This window comes from Botryllus schlosseri, chromosome 2, assembly GCF_051294905.1.
Source record: "Botryllus schlosseri isolate E-star chromosome 2, Bs_hap1, whole genome shotgun sequence".
Classification (NCBI taxonomy): domain Eukaryota; kingdom Metazoa; phylum Chordata; class Ascidiacea; order Stolidobranchia; family Styelidae; genus Botryllus; species Botryllus schlosseri.
In genome coordinates, this window is record NC_137237.1 from 19,881,453 (window position 1) to 19,904,780 (window position 23,328).

General features: G+C 39.5%; 2 protein-coding genes across 2 annotated transcripts; one reads left to right on the top strand and one right to left on the bottom strand.

The window, feature by feature from the left end:
• Nucleotides 1-7,634: 7,634 nt before the first annotated feature.
• On the top strand, nt 7,635-11,882 carry LOC145434064 (uncharacterized). Its single transcript, XM_080311347.1, has 5 exons — nt 7,635-9,212; nt 9,278-9,376; nt 9,865-10,051; nt 10,383-10,473; nt 11,429-11,882. The coding sequence occupies exons 1-5, from the start codon at nt 9,189-9,191 to the stop codon at nt 11,598-11,600; spliced, it is 573 nt and encodes a 190-aa protein (XP_080167473.1). The 5' UTR covers nt 7,635-9,188; the 3' UTR covers nt 11,601-11,882.
• A 1,693-nt stretch (nt 11,883-13,575) lies between these two features.
• LOC145434065 (uncharacterized) lies at nt 13,576-15,196 on the bottom strand. The gene is made up of 3 exons (XM_080311348.1): nt 14,701-15,196; nt 14,391-14,553; nt 13,576-14,301 (listed from the first exon to the last, which is right to left on the bottom strand). Exons 1-3 carry the CDS (start codon nt 14,776-14,778, stop codon nt 14,114-14,116), a joined length of 429 nt encoding a protein of 142 aa, XP_080167474.1. The 5' UTR covers nt 14,779-15,196; the 3' UTR covers nt 13,576-14,113.
• Nucleotides 15,197-23,328: the final 8,132 nt, after the last annotated feature.

The following is a 23,328-nucleotide window of genomic DNA, read 5'->3' on the forward strand; positions in this document are numbered from 1 at the left end:
TCCTTCGTTCATCAATGGTTTAGATTCCATATATAGGCTGTGAGTTTGAACGTTTATATCCGAAGAAGCTTCACACCAGCTCGTATATGCCTAACCTACATGTAAATATCATCAGCTTCCCGAAACATTGTGTAGTCGATTCCGAAATTACAGCGCAGAACGAAAGCAGCGAAAAAACAAACACCAAATTGATAACATTTTGGCGTGACTCTGGATTAAAGCACCCTAGGCAGATTGAGATGCCGATCAGATGTCTTGCCACAAAACTACACACTGGTAGCTAAGTAAAATAAACAGTACAATGCCGCGTCTTGTGGGATTGGGCCTAGTTGACACAAAGTCCAAATGAGTACCGGGCAGCGAAATGCCAACTATACGTCGCCAACGCCTCGATGTGCGGGCATGGAACACGAAAAGATTGCAGCAAAATACAATGTCAATGAAATGTCCTTTTAAGCATCAGCATTCCATAGTCCATGTATAAGCGCTCTGGAGGTATAGATTTGAATAAGGTTACTCATAGTTTCCACGGGTTGTGTATCGGATGTAAATGTTTCATTGCATTGTAAAAATACAGTATACAAGTTTAAATAAAGTAGGCTTACTATAGTTTGGAAATCTAAAAAGAGGACAATTTTTCAGAAATTTGAGACTTGCAAAACCGGAGAAGAATTCTCAAAGTTCGGTGAACTTTTCCCACTTTGTGATTGGTTGACTAAAAAAAAAAAAAAAAAAGGTAAACTTTTACGGCATATCACTCGCATCTTGCTCTAAATATGACCTAAATTTTCAAAAAAGAGGACAAAATCTCAAAAAAGAGGACAAAAGGGCGTCCTCCGTGGACACTTTCAAAAAAGTCAAAAAAGAGAACAAATCATCTTAAAAGAGGACGTATGGTAACCCTAAAATAAAGCATCACGCTCATGTGGATCGTCATCACTTAAAACAATTATAAATTTATGTGGGGGTTCATAGACTTCATTTGATAACTAGGTATCGTACTACTTTCCATTGACTAACAGTTTGATCCTCGCCACTTGCCAGTCATAGGCAGAGGAAGGTAGAGTGTGAGAGCTACTTTCCGAGACAACTATGCCCGGTTCGGACCTATACTTCTATGCGTCGGAGGTTTATCTGGGCTCCTCATCGTGGACTTCTCTGCATATGCAGTGTCGTACGAAAAGTCCAGATGAAGTAAGTAAAGTCGAGCTTACGAAAATCGGCTGCAACTGACTCTGACGAGGACGCGTGCGAGAGAGAGTGAAAGACGTGGATGAGAGAGTGACTGGAAGTCGTCCGCGGAAATCGTTTTGTTTGAAATCTGGGCATTGCCGATTAAACGCCCATTTGTTTAAAAATGGAATAGTTGAATCTTTTTGTTGTAGTTACTGCCGCTATCCCGAAACCGTCGAACACTTTATAATCTGTTGTCCAAAAGATGCTTTTCATCGGAAATTTCTTATAAATAAATGTGCTCAATTGAAAGTGAATTATTTTTGTATTGCCGATTTACTCCTTGATCCTCAAATAACTCCTTATGTCGTTGAATTTGTGTTAACGTGCAACCGCAATTTGTAACCTGAGTTTATCATTCTATTCTGATATTTGATTTGTGTTTTGTGTAACCGTCTTACCATCATGTTGTTGTGACCTCAGAATATCCACTTTATTCCGTTATTTCGTCATTATTCGGGTACAATGTTATTGACCTTGGCGCAAAAGGCCGTCAGGCGATAAGCTCCATTATTTTTGTTTAAAAAACAACAACAACAACCTGTTGCACAATTCGATCATGATGCGTAACGAGTATCATGTAAAAGGGATATGAAACAGCTGACTAATTAGTACGAAGAAACAATCTCCGTTTAAATATTTACAGCATGCATTGTAATGATGCCAGCGAATGATGCCAGACTGGAATTGTTGTGTGTCAAGCGGTTTATTCGGATTACCTGATGAAAAGTCGTCCGAATGTTGCCCGTGATATTTTAGCAACGCAAAAGTCATGCTGCGGCAATGTAACATTCGCGAAAATTGCACCGTGAACTATGCATCGCTGTAAAGCGACCAGATAAAATGTAAGCTGCAATACCTTACAACAATAATACATTTCGCGGCTGACGGTACCAGCCGACGTTCACAGTGAAAACAATACATTTGTTACATGGACAATGATTCGTGATTTGAGCACGTTGAACAAGAATATTTATTGTACTGATCACGTTCTTACCATAAATTGAACGCTACAGCGGTTGCATGAGGAGAATGCTTCTTTCGGAACTTGGGAATCAATTCAGTATTGAGAATTGCATATGAAAAAATATTAACACTTCAAAAATCGATCCGAATTACGGAGTTTATCTGTTGTGAAACGGCTCCTTCATCAACGTGTCAGCAAAACCTCTGCGTACCAGATCTTCACCACGAAATTAAGATAGTGTTCTCGATTGTCAACATACTTCCCAGTATAGTCTATCGGTTACTTTGGTATGTCCTTCTCGGAATGGATTAGGACACATATGATTTGAAGGCGATACAATGGACATTGGACAAATAATACATCATTGTACGATGTGATTTGGAGTATCAAACTAGGATAAATTCATAGGGTTCAATTGTCATATATGCTACTGAGCTCCCAGGAGAATCATGTATGTATAACACCATGTTGTGCGTAAACGACATTGTTTCACAACATCATGTATACATTGAGCAGGCCTACGAAGAGTTCCAATGCACGCTCATTTGGAAGAGACAGTAAGTATACATATTTACATAACCAAAGATAATAATTATAGGACCAAGGCTCGATAGCATTCCACATGTAAAAAAAACGTAAAAAATGTTCAATCAAATGTGCTCACTATATATACTCAAACTCAACCTAAAAATCGTAACCAGTTTGGTAGTGCGAATCAGCGTGTTACTATCTGCGCATGCATTTCGACTATATCAAAGTGGAATCTGCTGAGTACCAATAGTTCTAGCCATAGTTGCATATATAACAAACTGTGTTTTAAACAAATGCCTTTATGAACAAATCAAAATTCTGTTTTTTACTCAAACGTTGTACTATTCTGCCAGAATTGTTTAAATGCTTTCGAAAAACATGTAGTATGAGCCCAGGAACAATTAGCACCCAATATTGTCGGTATATACGATATGGAGTGGCTGGAACCCACGAAACATGGTTGGCTCGACAGTTATAGAAAGTAGATATAGATAACTGGTACGGAATGGATGTTTTAGTGATGACGACCGCCCACCGAAAAAATTCTGCATAATGATACAGTCCTGGTTAAAGATACTTTTGGTATGTTCATGACAGTGGTCGAAAGCCATTTTCGTCGCTGGAGCCATATTTACCCTATATTTTCAATTGTCAATGCGCATTCCTTTTGACATGACAATTAAAGATTTAAGGCTAGAAAAAAAAACATGTTTTAAACAAGGGTCATGTTTTAAACACTACGATTAGTTAAATCAGCCTGTGGAACCGGTCTTATAATGTGATCCGAGTTGAATAAGAAGCATGAGAAACGGGAGAGATTGGAAGAAGACAAACGGAAAACCTTTAAACGCATAAAAATAACTAGTAATTTGTTCGATAGAAATAGTGTGGATTTTCAGTTACGTCTCTAAGAATTCAAATGCATGCGATGAAAACGCGATGTGCGATATAAATCTTCCACAGTCACTCAAACACTTTAAGCGGACACTCTGATCAAAATGCCGACTTTTAATATTCACTTGAAATATAAAATGGCGGTCTATGATAAATCAGCTGTATGTGATCACGATCAGTCTATTTTTTCTCTCGCTGCTGCTTTATTTAGTTACTTTTATTCATCTTTATCAGAAGTATTACTGATTATGCGGTGTCTATGGCGTTACATTTTCCTGTTGGAATTTTTAATCAGCAACTGAAGGTGGAAATGTTTTCAGTTATGCAATATTGGCTACATACCTAATTTTCTCTCCAAACGGACCATATTCCTCATAAGAGACTGCGCGACTAAGCCTAATTTTGCGTTGTTGACTTATACGGTTGGATAACCTGTAAGATATTCTTCTTTGTCATCCGATTTTTGCCGTGTAAGGGTTGCCGTGGCAGTTGTGATACGCATTATAGTTAAGCTGCTTCTTTTTCGTACGTACCTTCCCTGCCGCAACCCTACCTATATTGCTTCGGGCTTGGGACCTGCACTGGAATAGTTTGTATACTTGCTCCCCAGTTTTAGTGTGGCTGCGGCCAATGGAATTTGATCCCGAGCCTGCAGATTGTGTTCCTGAAAAGTTGCGGTCAGCAAAGATAAATACGACAACCTCATACGGAGAATAGTAGTGCTGGATATTCGAAATTGTGATAGATCTCCGAAGTTTCTCTAAGGGATCTTTTTCGCCCCTGGGATCGTCATTGCTAACATTGAAAACGGAGATGAAATATATAGCATTTGCGCAGCTGGTTAAATACAGTCCTCTATGAATGTTACCTATAGTGTACTGGCTGACACTTACAAATCAAATCATGACATAAGATGATTTGTAAGTGGTGAACATTCGGGATAATGCTGAAAGTGAAGCAATTGTTCCCTATGCAGCACAGCACAGTTTTCCTCGCATAGACGCCTGTAATACAGATGTTATCAAGAGCACGTTCATACAAATGAACCACATATTGCAAAATTAGATGTTTTATTTCATATATAGGTTGCCTCAATAATAAAATACATGTATTAAACAAGGGGCTTTGTGTTTTAAATGTATTTTCATGTTAAACACAACCCACCAGTATCCTCACCAACGAAGTACATCCAAGCGACGAACGAATCACAAGTAACACTTGTGAATCCTATACGTCACGACGACGCGCCTATACCTTACACATCGCAGAAAACACGTGCTTGTAGCTTACACGCATATATCATCACTAATCGCCGCAGAATCACTTTACGCCGCAAAAGTTAACGAGCATGCACTGTAAATGACAAATAACTTGCATGTGTGACTAATCAACAGAACGATTACGGTAATACGTGAATGTAGTTGTAGTCATGAAGGTTATTGCTGCCGCCACGATGCGATTGTCTTTCATGTATATGTAAACCAAAATGAGTACCACGGCCATTGATGCCGATGTATATATATATGTGACATTATTACCCAAATAGCATATCTTTTATGTTCGCAAAGTATATTTAGTTGAATCACTTATACTTGACTTATCTGATCTTACGGTATGTTTCGTTTTCTCTCTCTATATATATATATTACAGATAACAACTTGATAATTCTCGAGGAACGTGATCATCGTACAACTGGTGGTTCTAATGAAAAATATGGTTGCTTTGTCGTGAGGTAAATAGTTTTTTCTCATTACCTATTATTCAGGTTGTCTTATCGCCAATGATGTCATAACAATACAAACTGGGTCAAGGGATTATGTAAGATGTATTGGTGAGATGCAAGGCCTTTGCGCACATCGCAGTTATATGTCATAGAGGAGGAAGTCTTCTTGTAAAGTAGGCTGTATTATTGCTTTCATGTCCGAATCTTCGGAATTAATGAGATTTGTTTTGCGTGAGTTCTAGCTACAATGCATTTTTTCAAGTGGGTCTATATTGAAAGCAAGAATAAGAAACACGTAAACATGTAATTTCCAACCTATACCGGATAGATTCAATTTTCGTCATTATGGCAGCCTGCACTTGACTGCTAAGTGGTAAGGTTTGAAGTGTTTGTGACACAAGTAACGGAAAAAGAGCTTCAGACTGCTTCCACAGGCGACGCCTTGCTTCATAGTCGACATTCGCATTTCCGACCCATATTGTTACATTTGGAATCTTTGGAAGAATTTGGGATCAATTATTCCTATAAATCGATGACGTGGTTTCACGAAAATGACAAGGGGTTGCAACTAGAGCCCGCAATTGATATCAGACTTTAAGACAGACACCGATAACACCGATTATTGCCCATAAACCGATATATTCTGCCGACATCAAAATGTGAAATATTACTGGTACAGAACTACTAATTTATCAGGAATATCTCTATGTCTCTGCTACTGAAATACAAATTGAATGACATATATCGCAACAATGTTTTGGGTCACGACTGTACCGGAACTGTGCGACCAGAAGCGGCACAAGTCATACGTTGATATCAACTAAAACGTTTAGTACCGTCTTTTTTGTTTTCGCGATAAATTCCCGCAGCTGAGGTAATTAATAGTCATAAGTTGATATATAGTCGGAATGGTGAAGAATAGTGTGAAGTCCAGTACGGAAACTCCCAACTGACACTTTCCATCAGTAACGGTAACAGTCACGGTTACTTGAAAAAATACACCACATATCCGCTTCATTTATTTATATTAAAACTGCAGTAGAAAATAAAAACATCATTTCCATCCCAAATGGAAATCTTAGTATTTTTGTCTTACTGTATAGTTGAGGAAACACAACTTTTCGGCATTCTCACCAATGATTGAACTCCTATATATAGTGTTCGTAGGTCATCTATACCCGACTAACAACAGAGAATAACTCCCATACCTTACTTTTACCCAACAGCCTCGATAAAAAGCACCAACATTTCCTGTAACCGTTCAAACATCAGGGAAGCATGTTTTGACCTACTAGAAGTTCCGCTCTGGTATTAGCCTTTAACCAGTTTCCACAATTACTCTGTACTGATCTGACAGTACCGTCGTCTATTGCTTCAATCCACATTTTATAGTAGTAACAATTGTTGGCGACGCAATGCTTAGAGAGCAGGAAACATGGGAAAATCGTAACGGGTAATGACCACAGTGCACGGTAAATGAAGGGATGGCCTGATAAGACAGATAGATAAATATCAGCCGGAGGTCGACGATACCGATAATGAAGAAGACGGATATTGGCAAGTCTTATATCGGTCAGGCTTGGGTCAAACCCTCGGCGTATCCAGCAGTGTTGGGATGACTCGAGTCAACTTTTTCGTATGACCTGACTTGACTCGAGTCACTTTGGAAAAATGACTTGACTTGACTTGACTCGAAGTTTCAAAAATGTGCATTGACTCGTGACTCGGAGCAAAATTTACGAGTCAATTTCAAGTCATTAAGTAAGCGGTGTCGAATAAATCACTGCATCTTGTGTATGTTCGGATTGTTCGAGATACGCCGGTGTCACTTGTGAGAACAACCAGTCATTCAATGATTGTATGTTACAAGATTCCTCAATTGTTAGATCACAAATAAATTCACCGCAAAATAGAAAATTAATCTAAATAGCAATGTGTCTCTGATTCTTAGACGGCTCAATGCTTACATTGCCCAGTACTCACATTTACCAATCCACTTGTATGATTTAAATCGAACGAATATATTGTGTGCGTTTATATTCTCACGGAGGTGTATAGATGGGTAGTGTAGGCTATTTATTGTACCATATCAAATTGTTTCAACTTCTCGAAGCTTCGTATTAGGTCCTATATTTTGACTGATCAGAACTGACTGTAGTTTGTAGCTGTACAGTTACTTAAGTACTTTATTAGCAGTTCTACGTGTGCGTGAGGGATACACCTTCTTTTTGCATGTATAATAACTAGATATTCGTCATTTGATTAAGATAAATGATTAATTAATTTGTCGTTCATACAGCTAGCAAATGTAATGACTTTGAATCATCACTCATACTTCGAAAATTCTATTTGACTTGAATTGTGACTTGACTCGTGACTTGACTTGACTTGACTTAACTCGAGTCACCTTTGAAAATCGATTGACTTGACTTGACTTGACTCGAGTCAAAATCTGCAATGACTCGAGATGACTCGTGACTCGAAGGGGGTGACTTGATCCCAACACTGGTAGCCAGTGGGGAGAAAGGTGCTCTTGATGTTCTACTCCCAAAGTTAGATTTAGTAGCTTGTGATGCCGTCATTTTGTATCGACTCTTTGTAATTAGTCATGCCGAGATGTTCTCCTCTCAACATTTTCGTTTCGGTTACGTCCATGCCTCTATTGTGATGACTTTACCTAATTGCAAATATATACCACTTGAAACGCTACCCAAAGCGCCAGCGTGCTCTCGTATGCAGCAGGTCTATTTTTATGTCAGTGAGCTTCGCGCTGATTCTGGTTGAAATTCGCTCCGAGAACATATATCTCCTCTAGAAAGAAAAGTTACGATTGAAAAAAGAGAATGAATAGCTACATAGTGAATGTATCAATATTGCGTTTATCGATTTGGGTTGAGTTTACAGCATGCACTCAATCTATCCAGCAGAGATTGCAAAATCAATAATAAGTTCCAATATATATATAAGTAGGCATATCGAAAGATGTAAGCAAGTCTGGATCACTGATTGTATCTTTCCAAAAATTACAAAATGCCGCTATTATTACTACAAAGAGGTACGGTTCCGAATTAATTACTGTACACCAATGTGGTTTCGAGGTCCATTACTCTTTAGAATTCTGAATGCTGCATTCATAAGTCGTGAAAATATACTGAATTGATGTACGCAGAGAGCATCTCGTTCGAAAATGAGCAAGCACTCGATGGGAGCTTAAAATCAGCAAGTAGGCATTGATCTCAGGCTCAGACCGACTCACGTGTCTACAACCCGTGAAAAACCCATCAATTTCGTCGAGAATCAACATATAAATACCAAGCTTCGCTAGTATGCATTGTATTAAATATAATGCTATTGACAATTGCTCATACTCATAAGCAAATGTAAAGACACGAAACGGTGCCTTTTTACCCTGCCATCGGTTAAGCAATAAAGTTCAATGAGTTTGAAACGGGATTGATATGCCAAATTGGGAAACTGTGGCGAATTTCAACAATTTAAAGCAAGATTCGAGTAGCTGTCTCCTACTCTGATTATCGAGTCGGCGTTCGAAAATATTTCTAGAATCCAAAATAAAAATCGCCGAGAAATGATATCACCGCACTACATAAATGTAGGACAGTCTCATTAGTCGCTAATATCAGAGATACGATATGATATGAAATATTAACCCAATGGCGTCTAGAAAATAACGAGTGCATGACCGCGTTTCACTGTTCTCAACCGCAGAGCGGAGACGGAGTAAATTTTTTTCCCTTTTCTAAAAGATGAATGTGAACAAGAATATATAAGCTGATGTATACGAAGGCAACACTACAAAGGACGAAAACCCAGTTGTAGAAATGCATGATATTCGTCTGAGTGAGGTTATGAAATACGATTTGGTTGGATCGTCACAGATTCCTTTTACATTTTCAATTTACCTTTTCAGATATATGTATCTGTAAATCCTGTGATGCTTTTAAAACCAATGATGAATTCTCGTTCGATATTATTCATGCACCACTTTTCAACAATACTATTTTTTAAGGTAAGAAACGACTATATTCTTCGAAAGGGTGTCGCTTTTTGTTGTTGTTGTTGTTGTTGTTGTAGGTTATATTTGCTGATCAAACAATCAAAAGCCTCAATTAATTTCTCGTTAGGATCATTACCGCTACTAGATATCGGGTTGAGATGTGACCATATCAAAACTACGGGTCAGCTAATCAGCCACAAAGACGGCTAATTGCCAGTCGTTTGTATATTATTACTAAGCGGCCAGGATATCTGTTCGTGTGATGATCGGTGGTCGTTTCTACTTTCAAACTGTGATGTGATAGGATCGATTATCGTGAGGCATGCTCGTGTTAAAGACGAAGGAATTGAGTCGCAAAATTGCTTGTCACTTGTTCAATAAAGCGGTAGAAAGATATTGGGAATATTAGGTAATCCGTTCACAAAGGTGTTAGGGAAACACGTCCTTATTACTAGAATTGATACAACTGATTTTAACCGTTGAGAATTCTTGCTTTACAGACAATAACACTTGTGATATCAGCGCCGCTACAGACGCAACACAGCCGAGAAGTAAATTCCGTAACTACCTGGAACGAAGTTCATAGCTTTGTCGCAAATCGCGTACATAAATCCGACGAATATGTATTAACATTCGAAGGATACGTTTCTGACCTGCTGGCGGCACACCCGCATCTTTCTTCACGAGGTAAGAAAAAGTCTTGCGCAGCATGAGCCTACACACCGGCCGATGCCGTCTGTGTCATGACCACGATGATTTGGAGTAGGGATATTAGGTTGATATATCGGTATAGCGTAATTTGTAGCTTAAATACAAACGTCTTTCTGATCACATTATAAAAACGCGCGCTAGGTTGTATCTAAAATTAAAAAATCGTTATTACGACGATGTTTTCTATGGTGATTAGTATATACCGGTTATTATCGAAGGTTGGTTGTATAACGTAGCAGATCACGACAAGTGTATGCGTAGAGATTACAAATTTATTGTTTCTATGTTAAATGTGTCATATTTTTAGAAATTTTTCGCCGATCAAAAGAGCGATTTCCCACTCACGACGAGGACACACGAAGGACACATCACCACGCAAGACGGGCAGTGCCAATCAGGTATAACAGCTGATTGTTACTTAGCTACATCAGATATATGTTTGCTGTCGCACATGAAATACTAAATTAGCGTCATATCGGTTTATGAACTAGTACATGCCGACAATGTCATTACAAGTAAGCAGGTATTAAAATATCATCGCTAATTAACAAGTACTAATTATTGACTAACATAATCTAGCATTATTTCTCATAGTTCATGATCAACAGGCCGCGCAGGCTTCAGTATAGAATGTCACGAGCGTATGATTGTCCGTGCGGAGTCCGCAGTCCATGTAAGCACGCTATTTTAGACTGTGTTTTCATTCGGTACATAATAAAATGGCGTAGGTATACATGGCATTAGTAGTCCTTGCACCACAACAAACACGGACCGTTTACAAATATATCTTCGACACATGACTAAGCCATTAACTGATTTCATGGTAGCTGTTTTATACGAATATCGCTTTCGTAGCTTGCAATCTAGTCTCAGATGGTATGTCGCACGAAACTATGTCTCTGACGGTAGCCGTTTGGACATGTTCAAACTCTAGAAGGATTCTTCCGCGACACATTGATAATAAACAAGACAAGAGTATGCCATAAAAGTTCGATAACATCTTTCGCAAAGTGACTATAGTGCTCGAAACATTGATATCCCATGCTAGGTGTCCCGAAGTACCTCTTTAATTGTGCAATATCTCCTGATCTGATTTCATCTACATACATATTCTATACTTCAAGGAGAGACAAAATAACGGAATTATTCACGACCGATGACTAATAACAAGTGGGCCAATCGTTTTTATGAATGACCGGATAATTTAGGTACAATACCAATGTACGTAGTATGCATGGAGTGGAGAGTATCCCATACCTCGCGGACTATTTTGTGACATTTCACAGAAACCTCTGGAAATGTTATAAAAGTAAAAGGAAAGTATCAGTTTATAATCGTGCGTCTTTATTTCAGACATGGGGACAGATATCGATGCTGGACGAACAAAGTAACGGGTCGCATGAGGTGCGAAGTCAGGCACCGACCGTTAGACACGATCTCCATACCCAGATCGAAATCCTTCCGCCGGCCACCGCGCGGAAAACGCTCGCTTCGTAGGCAAAATTCACTCGATCCGATGTCCTAGAACACTTTCCCGGCCATTTTCCGCGATGCAAAATTTGGATCACACTCACGAGCCTCAAATTTACGCGGAACGGATTCCCCTACCCCACACGCCACTGTTATTATGTTAAAATTTGTTCGCAGTGTTGACACCAAAATATACGAGTATATAACACTGCACACGTCGGTCGTGAATAGCTTTTCTATTATATTGATGTATTTCCTCTTTTTCGGCATCTTCATGGATTTTTGCTTGCTTGAATATTTATTGCTGAAATATAATGTCAAGAAATACTTTGTGAAATTCGTGATGACCAATGGCTCGACTCGACGCCTTTATCCACGAATGAAGGAATTTCCACACACATCGGTTTTGTGAATCAAGACAGGGAGTGCAATCCTCGACTGCTCACAGCGTCTGCCTCTCCAATCCTGGGCTCTTCCACATTTTACTCATTTTCCAATTTAAGAGATTGGGCTTTAATCTGAATGACATGCCATTAGGGCTTCTCCAGGAACAACATTAGCTGCTGGGCTGACAAGCAGGAATCTGGTCAGATCCAGAATAGCTTTAGTCAGGGGCTATGTTCGGTAGATTGTTCAGCATTTCGGTTTACCAATTGTTGTCGCAGTGGTGGGGGTAGTATATAGTGTACCTTCCACATCTCAAACGTTATTTGCGAGGCAGGCATAGGTTGACTCAAGAATTTCCACTTAATTGTTGGAAGTTCATCTGGGCTCCTTCTCGTCATCTGATACGCCTAAGCGGGTCGTGCTGAAAGTCGGCAGGTCAGGAATCATGAAGAACAATCGATCAGGTGCAAAATTACCAGTGCAGTCAAAACACCATGACTGCAATAACAACAACAGCAACACCAGTTTAATAATTAAGCTTTATGATGTGTTTATAAGAAGCCGTAAATTTTAACCCTTATATAAGCAAGGCGTGAAAACACGCAGCATTCTGACAATCATCTGGGCACATTTTTAGTTCGCTTTTCTGTCATCTCTTCCACGCTACAGTCGAACCATTTTACGTAAGAAAACTGATGATTTCTTGCTTTTTATCAGCTATGCTTGTTTTTGAGTATTTGGGGAAGATTTGTGTGTTGATTTTGCCTATCCACAATTTATCAATTTATATTAAAATGAATACTATTTATTTCCATCCATGGCAGGAATTTGATCAATTTGTTTTCTAAACTTCAAATTTACATGGGCACCAATTATTTTAGTAAACTTGTTAGTAGAACTTCGTTTTTGGTTTATTTAGTTTTACTCGGTTCAGTCGACATTTAACATGTCTTTAATCGCGACTATATATGAAATCAAAATCATGTTTTGCGGCCGTGATTTAGGTGTCACGTTACAGGATAGATAATGGTAAACTAACCTGCACTCATCAAAATATTTACGTTTGTTCGGTATGTTTATGCCAACGAGAAGTGGAATTTATAAGATACTTTGATGAGAAGAAACACCAAGTCACGTTTAAAATAAATTCTGGGTTTTCTTAACATGGAACTAGATTTGTGATTGCAGTGTAATACCGATATAGCTTAGGCGCTTATTCGGGGTTTTGACGTATGGTTAGATAAAGACATTTCTGACATTTACTACGATTAGGTATAAGAGAATATTCTGGATTCTACCGAATGAAACGACAATTTCACATCACCCTCGCGTAATTACGACGTCAAATCAAATAAGAGACAACGAACGTATTGTGAATCATCGTTGAAATTGCCTCGGAACCCTGGAAATTGGGCAGCATTTTTATAAATGAATTAATGTTATTGCGCAAAAATCCGCGATTGGGATCTTGCACAGTGCTAATATTAGAATGCGGTTAGCGGCGATACTCTGCTCCTCCGGGCCATATTTGATAGCACCTTTATGGCATTAGGAGAAAAGAGTCGAGATTCTTAACCAGTCACTCCTATAGTCTGGTTTTCCAGCGGTTATACACTCTAACCTTTCGATCTTGACACAGTAAGTCCGACACGGTTGATCTTTATTATATATAATAATAAATCCATTAAAGACATATATATTATATAAATATACAGTGCTACTTTGAAGAAAAGTTACGCAAGAATGTTTATGGAGAATGCCACTTCTTAGATACTATCTGTCCCCTTACGAAGTGGGTCCCTCTTGGTAGCCATGCGACGCGATATTAAGGTGTCGATTATGACCAGGAAATAAATATCGATGTTTTGTTGGTCAGCGGAAAAGAAAAGTACAGTGTAATGGCAACCGGGAACACAAACATCTATTCGGCTATACGATGAGCCTAACCAAGCGTGTATGACGAGGGTATGTTTTGCTTATAGCTTGTTGAGCATGGCATGCGATCTGTACCACCGCACTAATGAGGGTCATCTATATGCTACTCGCATTGCTCATAGTGCATGTGTTGTGCAAATGTATCTGCCTTTATGTAAAAAGTAATGTTCCAACAGCGTTCACAGTAACGGAAGACGACGGACAAGTATACGATGAAAAGTTCGCAGATTTCCACGTTTTCCCAGGTTAAATTCGTTGATAGCGATGGTTTCGTCTGTTAGGTCTACATCCGAAAAATTTGTTGTTCGAGATAAAGTCCAGAGGAGCTCCGAAGCCGCACTTTGCGATGCAAACCGCTCGCTTATTATACGCGCATATATACCGATGTCCGTTGGCCTGTCTCTTGCGCTTGTGAAGTCGCGGCAATAAGGACGCTGAACGGAAGATATAGGGAATTACTAGACCGATCCAACTTGGCGACGCGACATTTCAACGCCCCTTATCAGTTTCATTTTACACTCACCCGCTGAGCCTACGTAGTACCAGTCGTAATTTTGGAAGCTACTGATTGGCGTCGGCGGTACGTCTTCGTAATCGGGTAATAGCACCTTTGATTTCATAATCGTGGGGTAGTTTTCGACGATTCTTCTCAGCAGCGTAGGCACTTGCGATGATCGGCCCGGATTCTGCAAAGCGCGATGTCAATCATTAACATCTATTCCTTTCATGGTGGTATTAGACTGTGAACTACTGTAAATTATCTCCTTTTGTTCGCAACGAAAGTTTCGCTATTTATAGTTTGTGGATCTATATTTACATGCAGCAATACTTACATGGAAATCATTACGCTTGGCAGAAGCGCAAACGATGAGCTGCACCAGTACGATCCAAATCAGAGATTTCGCGTTCATCGCGTGCTTGCCGCTCGATTCTGACAGTGATTAATGAGTTTTTAACGACCTTTTCGCATTCAATGTCGAGCACTTGCGGGTCGGAAATGCCTGATAGCCGGCCGAACACTGTCTCTTCTTTCGAGCTTTCTTCTTTTTCCAATCGGCGTGTATATCCCAAGAGAGATTCTTTGCAGATCTTCCAGTCGTCAGATACAAGTTCCTCCGAGTGATATTTCCCAGTATGTGCCGCGGTGGGAGGTGTCTAATACAAAACTGACGCCTATCCCGTTCGATTTCAAGTGTCTATTTCCTCTAACGATAGTCGCAGATCCTATTGAAAATCTGCCGGCTCGCGCTTTTATACTGACCGGCACTCTCCGAAAAACCACATCATGCACTTCTTCTTCCGACCGATTCAAGTTCTCCATTTTGAATTGTCGGCCGCTGCACGTAGGCGAGTTGGTAGCACTGATGGGGCATTGTCACGAGTTTGATGGCTGTCGCGAATGACAGTAATTTTATAATACGCGTTAAAGTTATTTCTGACGCATTATGATGATTTTCTCCCAGTTCGTTTGTCGAAGAACCGAAACATAAACTGGCCGTAATCACCATTCCGCGAGAATAAACTGATTTTGGGAATTTTCATGCTCACACTTGATGAGTTTCCTGCGTTGTTTGCTTCACGAGTTGCAGATTCTTGAATCATATGCTATACAGCAGGGGCGGGCAACTTCTCCAGTCGGCGGGCCGGATATAGGAAAATTAGGTACTTGGCGGGCCGGATTGCTGAATCGATACATTATGTACATATACAAGGAATAAATCGTATTTAATGAATGTATTTAAACGACAGCAATGTCACTTCAAAGCCGTTTCTCGTCGATAATGACGAAGGCAATGTGGATTTGAGAACAGCATATTGTCGTACAGGCGCCTCCATGTCTGCTTCTTTTTGATCAATTAGCACACGGTGCAATCCTTGATTAAGATTTCTATGCGTTCGATAAACCCGGTACCCCAAATTTACCAAGATATCAATTCATGAGGGTTGAGTACAACGCAAATGTCGATAATGCAAGTCTTCTCGCATCGACGAACTTACGCGTGCGCTCCACTATCGTACGCTGCACACATACATATATAATAACATACAGTAACAGCACTTCGTCAGCCCCTCCCGAAAACGTTGATATTGCCCCCCCCCCTAAACGCTAAACGAGCGAAGCGCGCAGAAATTTCTATAATTCATAATTGAATCGGTCAATATGATCGGAAATTACATATATTGCTATCATTTTTTTATCCTCTCTCTGTTCACGTAATCATATTTACCGGTAATAGAGCTGAGTGAGGTGTCTTCGCAAAATGTAGGGCCCCTAAATAATAATTAAGCACCTTCGGGTGGACCCGTTGGTATAATGACTTCGTTAAATGATGCTATTTCGTGACGTCATATCTGCTATGTCAAAAGATATTGAAATCGCCCAAACGCACACGATTTTAAATTTATATTTCTTTACTGGCTAATATAATTGTTCCCTGCTTTATGGCAGTTGTCTTGTGGGGTTCAGACCGCCAAGACAGGAACATTCGGCGCCAGCCAATTAGGCGCCAATGGACATTTAAACATATATTTTATAGTGGTATATATATATGAAAGTTTTCGGTCAGCACAAGGGCAGTCCTTTTCGGCCAAGGTCTTATCGCTGCTGATCGGTCTGGCACACTTCTAGGAGTCCCGTGTTGCAGCATGGCCTATAACTTCATGTGTATTGGTGCTTCGTGGCGCGGTAACGGTCAACGCCAAAGTCTATATTTCTATAAATCATGCGTATTTTTGTATGGGGAAGGGTACCCAATAATGAAGGTAATTGTCAACATTAAATCGTGCGCAGCACCTAAAATTTTTGTAAAGTTTGCGTAAATTTGTAAAGAAATACTTCATAATTCATTTAAATTCGCGAAATAATTTTGGCCCCTTCGAGCTCGGCTCCCTTAAATTCGGGGGTTTGGGGTGCGGCAGTTACGGTCTTGCATACAGTCACTAAAATTTGACGTTTAAGCAAGTGGGGAATCTCGGCAGACAGGGGCCGCGGGCCACATTATCATGTAAGACGGAAACTGGCCGCGGGCCGGACAAAATCCTGTCGTGGGCCGGATCCGGCCCGCGGGCCGTATGTTGCCCACCCCTGCTATACAGGCAACGACACGTCGGATATATTTGTGCATGGGTGAAAACCGATATGAATTAGAAACAAACGGTTGTTCTCGCCGAGTTTCAACAATATTCTGATATTTTGCATCAGTCTTTAATTATTATCTCCGCATACAAAAAATCCTGCGCGCCATGTTGGCTATATATATATCTTTTGTGGCGAGATAGCGTAGTGGTATAATCCACAGCTACAACATCAAGGGGTTGGGGGTTCGAGTCCGACCGTGGTCGACTTCGGAATTCCTACTCAAGTGTTGGAGGTTTATCTGGGCTCCACTTTGCCATCTCGTCCGCGTAAGCGGTGTCTTACAAAAAGTCTAGAAGTGCGCCGTGCTACAAGTCGTCAGATACGGAAACGAAAATAAGAAATATCGGCCTGGTGTAAATGACCACAATATAGTCGACAAACACCATGAATACCACAAACAACAACAACATATATATCTTTTAGGATACGGGTCGGGAAATGACTAGGATTAGATTGGTATATAATTCACAAAGTGTATCGTGTATTGTGCAGAGATAATAGCATATATAAAACACAAAAACAGAAAAATCTAAATTTTCACTTGTCTCCCAACAGAAAGCTGTGATAAAAATTATTGGTAGTCGTGTGATACCTATATTCTAACACCATTTAAAGATTTATCAAGTTTCCTGTCGGTCTGTCGATTTCTCAAATCGACCTGGACATCAGTTTAATGATTTCTATTGATATTAAAGTATTACTGTTGAATTACGCATCGTATTGCATTCTACCTTACGACAAATGAAACTGAAATTCAGCGTTCAAAATAAACACAACGGTGTATGCAAATATCTATTTCCTCCATGTGTACTGGGTGTATAGAGGATATTGGTGAAATCACAAGTTGATTTTCGATGTATATTGTACGTCATCCTTACAGTCTCACATTCACATGAATATTATTCAGACGTAGTTTGATTTCAACAGTGAAAATACTCTGATAATATAGTGGCTCACATTTTGTCTAATGAAGAAACTTGATCAGGTGTTTTCGGGAAATTTCAAAGTTTCATATCATATTTTACAAACCAAGATGGGAATACATATAAATCATACGCATATTGCTGCGACGCATACATGCGTGATGTGAAATATGATTCAAGATTACAGAACTCTTTCCCGACTTCATTAGAAATATAGCCTGCCAATATTTCAAGAATATTGTCTATGTGCCATAGAAGAATATTGCATTAATGTCTCTTATAATACATTAGCTAAGTGCAGAATTGGTGTTTTTGTTCTGTTTTTTGTTCCCGAAAGTTTCCAATTCTCATCATACCAATGTGCGGACCACTGGTTTATGCTCTAATTGTTCTAATCCTGTATATCTGATTACGGGATTTGGCAATCCGCAATGCATATTCAAAATAGCGCACTATAGCAAGCTCATATCTCTTGAGAATAACTGGGCTTCCATTTAGTTTATGTGAAACTTTACGGGTCATTTCAAATGTCAGATGTCAGATCGGAAGGGATTGCTCCGTCAAAATATATACCAAAATTAAACCCCACAATTATTATATCAGGAGGGCAGGTATAGGGTCCCCTGGCACCCCGGATACGCCACTTATGTGTTCATGGAACAAAACGCACTTATGTATGTATGGAGCATGTGAATGCATACTAGTTTGAAGAAAAATAAGCTGAGGATTACTATCGAATATCACTTGAAGTAGATAAGGTTGACGAAACGATAGGATTAGCACGTATAGGTTGTTGACACCGGGTAACGCCTTTCGCTTATTTATCAACAAGCAATAAGTATACCGCGCGTATGCGGGGTCATTCGTTGTGTGGTGCAGAGACTTGTCGTCAAAGCAGTGATGACGTTGGTAGCAATACGAGTATCTAAACGTGGACCTGTGGCGCGACAATTGGCGAATTATTTTCTGCTATCTTAAAACTCTATATCTCACATCAAAAATATTCTTATTATTTCATCATACATGTAATTATAACAATTTCTATGTATTCATTCTCGCAGTGATAGATATTGCAAAATGCAATGGTTCACTTTACTCGGGTGGTTTCAACGAACGCGACTCGAAACTTCTGAACAAGCGTGACAGACAGTTTGTTAGAGCCACTGATGAAATATTTTCATTGATGGATATTTTATTGAATTGTTGCAATTGCTGAATATTGTAAATGTTCGAATAAGCGCATGAGTAATTGAGATGATAAATATAAGCAGAAATTGAAGCCTGAAATGGCCAACAATGTTTTCGTTTCGGTATTGCCCAATAACAGTCGAAAATGCATTCAAACATTGTCACGAAGTATGATGCTGCCGAGAATTCAAGTTTCCGGTAAAATTTGGTTTGGTGTTATGGTACGAGTGGCTGCTTCTGATTTCGTTAATGGCGGTAATGTACCCCGTGAAATTTTTAATTCACGTATTCTACACTGACACCAACTCCACTAAGTGTCTGTCTTCGAGTTACTATCAACAGCTTAGCTTTTAGCACGTATAACCCATCAAAAAGATCTCAATTTTATAGATAAGGAATATATATTGTTTGCAACTTGTGTGTTCTTAAGCAAATACCCATGAAAAACTCGAAAACAAGAATAAATGACACAGTGTTTAGTGGAATTTCGCTATCTATTGTACTATTGTTATTCCCAGCACGAGAGACAGTGTTAGTTCAGTAGAACTGGTGAAACTAAATGGTGTTTTATCAGGCTTTTAGGTCACAAAAAATTGATGATGAGGAGAAACCTTCGGATCGTGCAGATCACATTTTTCGGTGGTTGAATTTCGCTTGTCGCAACCGCTCGAACGTGTTAGAAATTTGTTTATCTGGTAGCGTGCTCTAAATGCCTTTACCATCATCCAATCGCTTTGAACCAGTTTACTCCATACAAGGTTTTGACACATTGTATATATTTGGTGTTTTTAAGATTCTATTTATAGAATCACTAGCATAGATCATCTGATTGGGATGGAGGGACTATCTCGACAAGCGCAGATACCATCTTTGACATATGACTTGCCTATATAGCGAAATGGAATCACATTAATACCGAGCATAAGCCAATCATAAAACGTGTTAACGCCGCCAATATATTCTTAACTAGAAGCGTCCCTTGATTTATTTCGATTATACGGTGATGACAACTTCAAACAGACGAGTTTTAGATCTATTTTCTACACACATATTAGAAGTACATCATTTTTCCATCAGCTACCGGATACACAGTCCGCGTTAGGCTTTGACACCCCGTCCCGGAGTTACAAAGTGATTGTTACGGTGTTTGTTATGAGTCATCCCTCCTTACGTCGCAATTACTGACTTTGAGAATTTCAGGTACAAATCGCCACACCGGGTCGTGTGTTGATAATATCGAGGTAGGCTTCGTGAGACTTCATTTTTCCGGTTAATAATCAGACACTTTACAGTGATTTGAATATAAGGTAGGCCGACGAACACCAGAAGTTTTATTTTCGTTACTCTTGCGAAATATCACTGAGCAGTGAGCAATCATTTCCTTTCGAATGGACTCGCAAGAACCAATGTTGGCTTCATTCTCACCATACTGTGGCCCACATTATGATAATTGCAACAGCAATGGGTGCAAACAAAGAAGAGTTAATAACGCAGTTGTGTCTATCGTACTCTGCATAGTCTATACACCACAATGCCTTTGGCGGCACTGTAGAACCATATGTGACTTGATTTCCTTGTTGAACACACTCATCATGCATTCATCCTTTTGTGTTCTTGTTATCGGTGAATTTCAACTGTCGTTCATCGTATTTTAATGTATATGTTTCTGGTATGTTGCGACCGATCTGTTTCACATCAGGAAGGAGGATTTTTCATGTGACCACAGTAGGTTTATTCTGCGTATTGCTGATCATCATCACATAAAATCATTAATGTATGTTGAAACCACCAGCCACCACACGCCTATATAGTACATCCAGTGCGGTTAAGCAAGGATCAAGCTGATGTCCTACAGACACTTCATTATTGATTAGTTCTTGCACATTGGTCTTCCCATAGTATCATAAGCATGCAATGAATTAGAATTATAACGTTTGGGAAGCTACTACACTACTATTACAATATCTGTCATACTGCATCATGTGGCCGCTAGACGCCAGCTTGACGATGTTGGGCAGGTCTGACGTAAGGCCATGAACGGTATATTGTTTTCAGTTGCTAGGTAGAGGATCCGACATAAACGAGAGAACTTGTGTCAAGAGCTAATGTGCAGACACAACATCAGTTGTGAATTGAATTCGTGATTGAGCCAATAGCAGAAATAATGCATTACTATGTATCATGTATCTATGGTCGCTATCGCTAATTGGATCATTTACGCCGTCAATCGGACCTAGAAATAAATGCCAAAATTTTTCATCAAGAATTAACGTATTTTATCTTCCGGCGTACAATAAATAACATTACAATGAACCAGAAAACGAAAAATTACCGGCGGATTCCGAAAACGGATGCAATTTGAGGAGATGTCGTCAGTGATACGTCCAACGGTGGCAAGTTCCAGGATGGAAGTTGCTGTATGATTGTTTCTGGTGAAGATGTTTTGTGATGGCCGCCATGGATAGCTAATTTACCGAATGATAGATTGAAGTCGAAATGAAATTCACTTTTCCACACGTGGTATGTAAAACTATATTATCATCTAATTAAATAGTCTACATCTACAAGCGTTCATATATAATTTATACATATTTATATATGGTGCACACAGGCGCAATCAGGGGGTCCAATGGCGTGCACCATTTCCCTCAATTTTCGACTTTGTGAAACAATCTGTTTGCACTATACCAGTCACACTGAACCCTTGAAGTCAGCTCATTGTCGAAATTAAAATTGCCTCTCCGTCTAAAGCTTCAACCACCCCTCCAATTTTTTTCCTGACTCCATCTGCGTGATGAGATAGGCCTAATATATATACATAGCTGTGCTTAAAAATGAACCCTGAATTGAAAACACAGATATTTTAAACAAGATCATAGTATAAAACATGTTTTTGATCATCATATCATCATATCCGCCATCTACATATCGACATATAACTTCTAAAATTGTCAAAATCACGAAGACCCGTTCACGGCAGACCGTGCTGATGATAGCAACGATTGCTTGACCTACCTATTCAACAATACATGACGGTATTTAGCCGACTCAATGAGGTGCTGGTTACCGCCTCTTCAATATTTCCACTTGTATGGCCAGATCGTGGAACGGGCACTAAGCCCATACCCCATCCCCACTCCACTAAATGGAAGGAGTAAACCATTGTGCGGTCATCTGTGCTCACTACAAAATCAAAGCGGGACATCACGTCACTTATGCAAAACATAGTCCGGAATAATCCGGCCTCCATCATAATGTTTCAAACATGTTACACATGCAATGAGGTGTATTTTGAAACACGTATTGTTTTAAATGTAACCCAAACCATAGATATAACGTCTTATGATCATCGTAGAGTCCCAGCACTGATCAGGTCAGCCGTGATTTCAAGACAGCATTTTTGCCCATAACGTTATTAACCGGATATTGCAAGCTCAGGAATGAGCTGGCTAGTATATTTTAAAATCCGAATCCCGTGCCGGCTATGAGCAAATTCAAACACCAAAACCAAATATTTAATGCATTTTGAAGAATGTACGAAACCAAGTCCATACATATCCTGGTGTTATCAAGTTCACTCTGTCAACAAATGCAACTATCTAACTTCTAAGGCATTTGCAATTATAGAGAATATGGCGAATAAACCATTCAGTTAAAATCGACTAACAAATCAAATTCAATAGCAACGTAAGCAAGTCTAGATGAGGAGGATATTTTTCATGGCTTACGTTTCAAAGTCAGATAATCTCTTGTAAGATATGAAATTCGGATTTCTTTGAAACACTTCCTTGGTGATTGTGAGTTGCCTATTATAGCATTTTCGGTGTTGTTTATTACGTTAGCCAAAAATATTACAATAATCCACCGCGATGCATAGCAGTGAGTATTAATGATATTATTTTAACTATTTCACCTAGACGTAACGGAGGCAAAGGACGTCTGGAGAAAGACTCTCCCGTGGCGATACATCCAACCCCGAAACTTCGCTACTTTCAACGCTCCTTGGAAATTTCTTTTTCAAAAGTGGGAGAAAGTGTAAATTGATTTTTAAAGATCAATTTTGTTTACTGAACTACCGGTTGTCGAAGTTTTTGTACCTAATTTCTTTCGTGTTTATGTCCAGGAATAAATATCTACATGACACCGAAAGGCCAAACTTGAATGACAACGCAAATGATCGGTGTTCTGCGAAAAGTCAGATGTTCTGAATG

What these genes read in the sequence shown, in the direction of transcription:
- LOC145434064 (XM_080311347.1), top strand. Translation starts at nt 9,189, where the DNA reads ATGCATGATATTCGTCTGAGTGAG. An exon ending in CAACAATACTATTTTTTAAG is followed by an intron (nt 9,377 to 9,864) that starts GTAAGAAACGAC and finishes CTTGCTTTACAG; the next exon opens with ACAATAACACTTGTGATATC. An exon ending in AGACGGGCAGTGCCAATCAG is followed by an intron (nt 10,474 to 11,428) that starts GTATAACAGCTG and finishes TCTTTATTTCAG; the next exon opens with ACATGGGGACAGATATCGAT.
- LOC145434065 (XM_080311348.1), bottom strand. Translation starts at nt 14,778, where the DNA reads ATGAACGCGAAATCTCTGATTTGGATCGTACTGGTGCAGCTCATCGTT. An exon ending in CCAAGCGTAATGATTTCCAT is followed by an intron (nt 14,554 to 14,700) that starts GTAAGTATTGCT and finishes CGCGCTTTGCAG; the next exon opens with AATCCGGGCCGATCATCGCA. An exon ending in GTACTACGTAGGCTCAGCGG is followed by an intron (nt 14,302 to 14,390) that starts GTGAGTGTAAAA and finishes TCTTCCGTTCAG; the next exon opens with CGTCCTTATTGCCGCGACTT.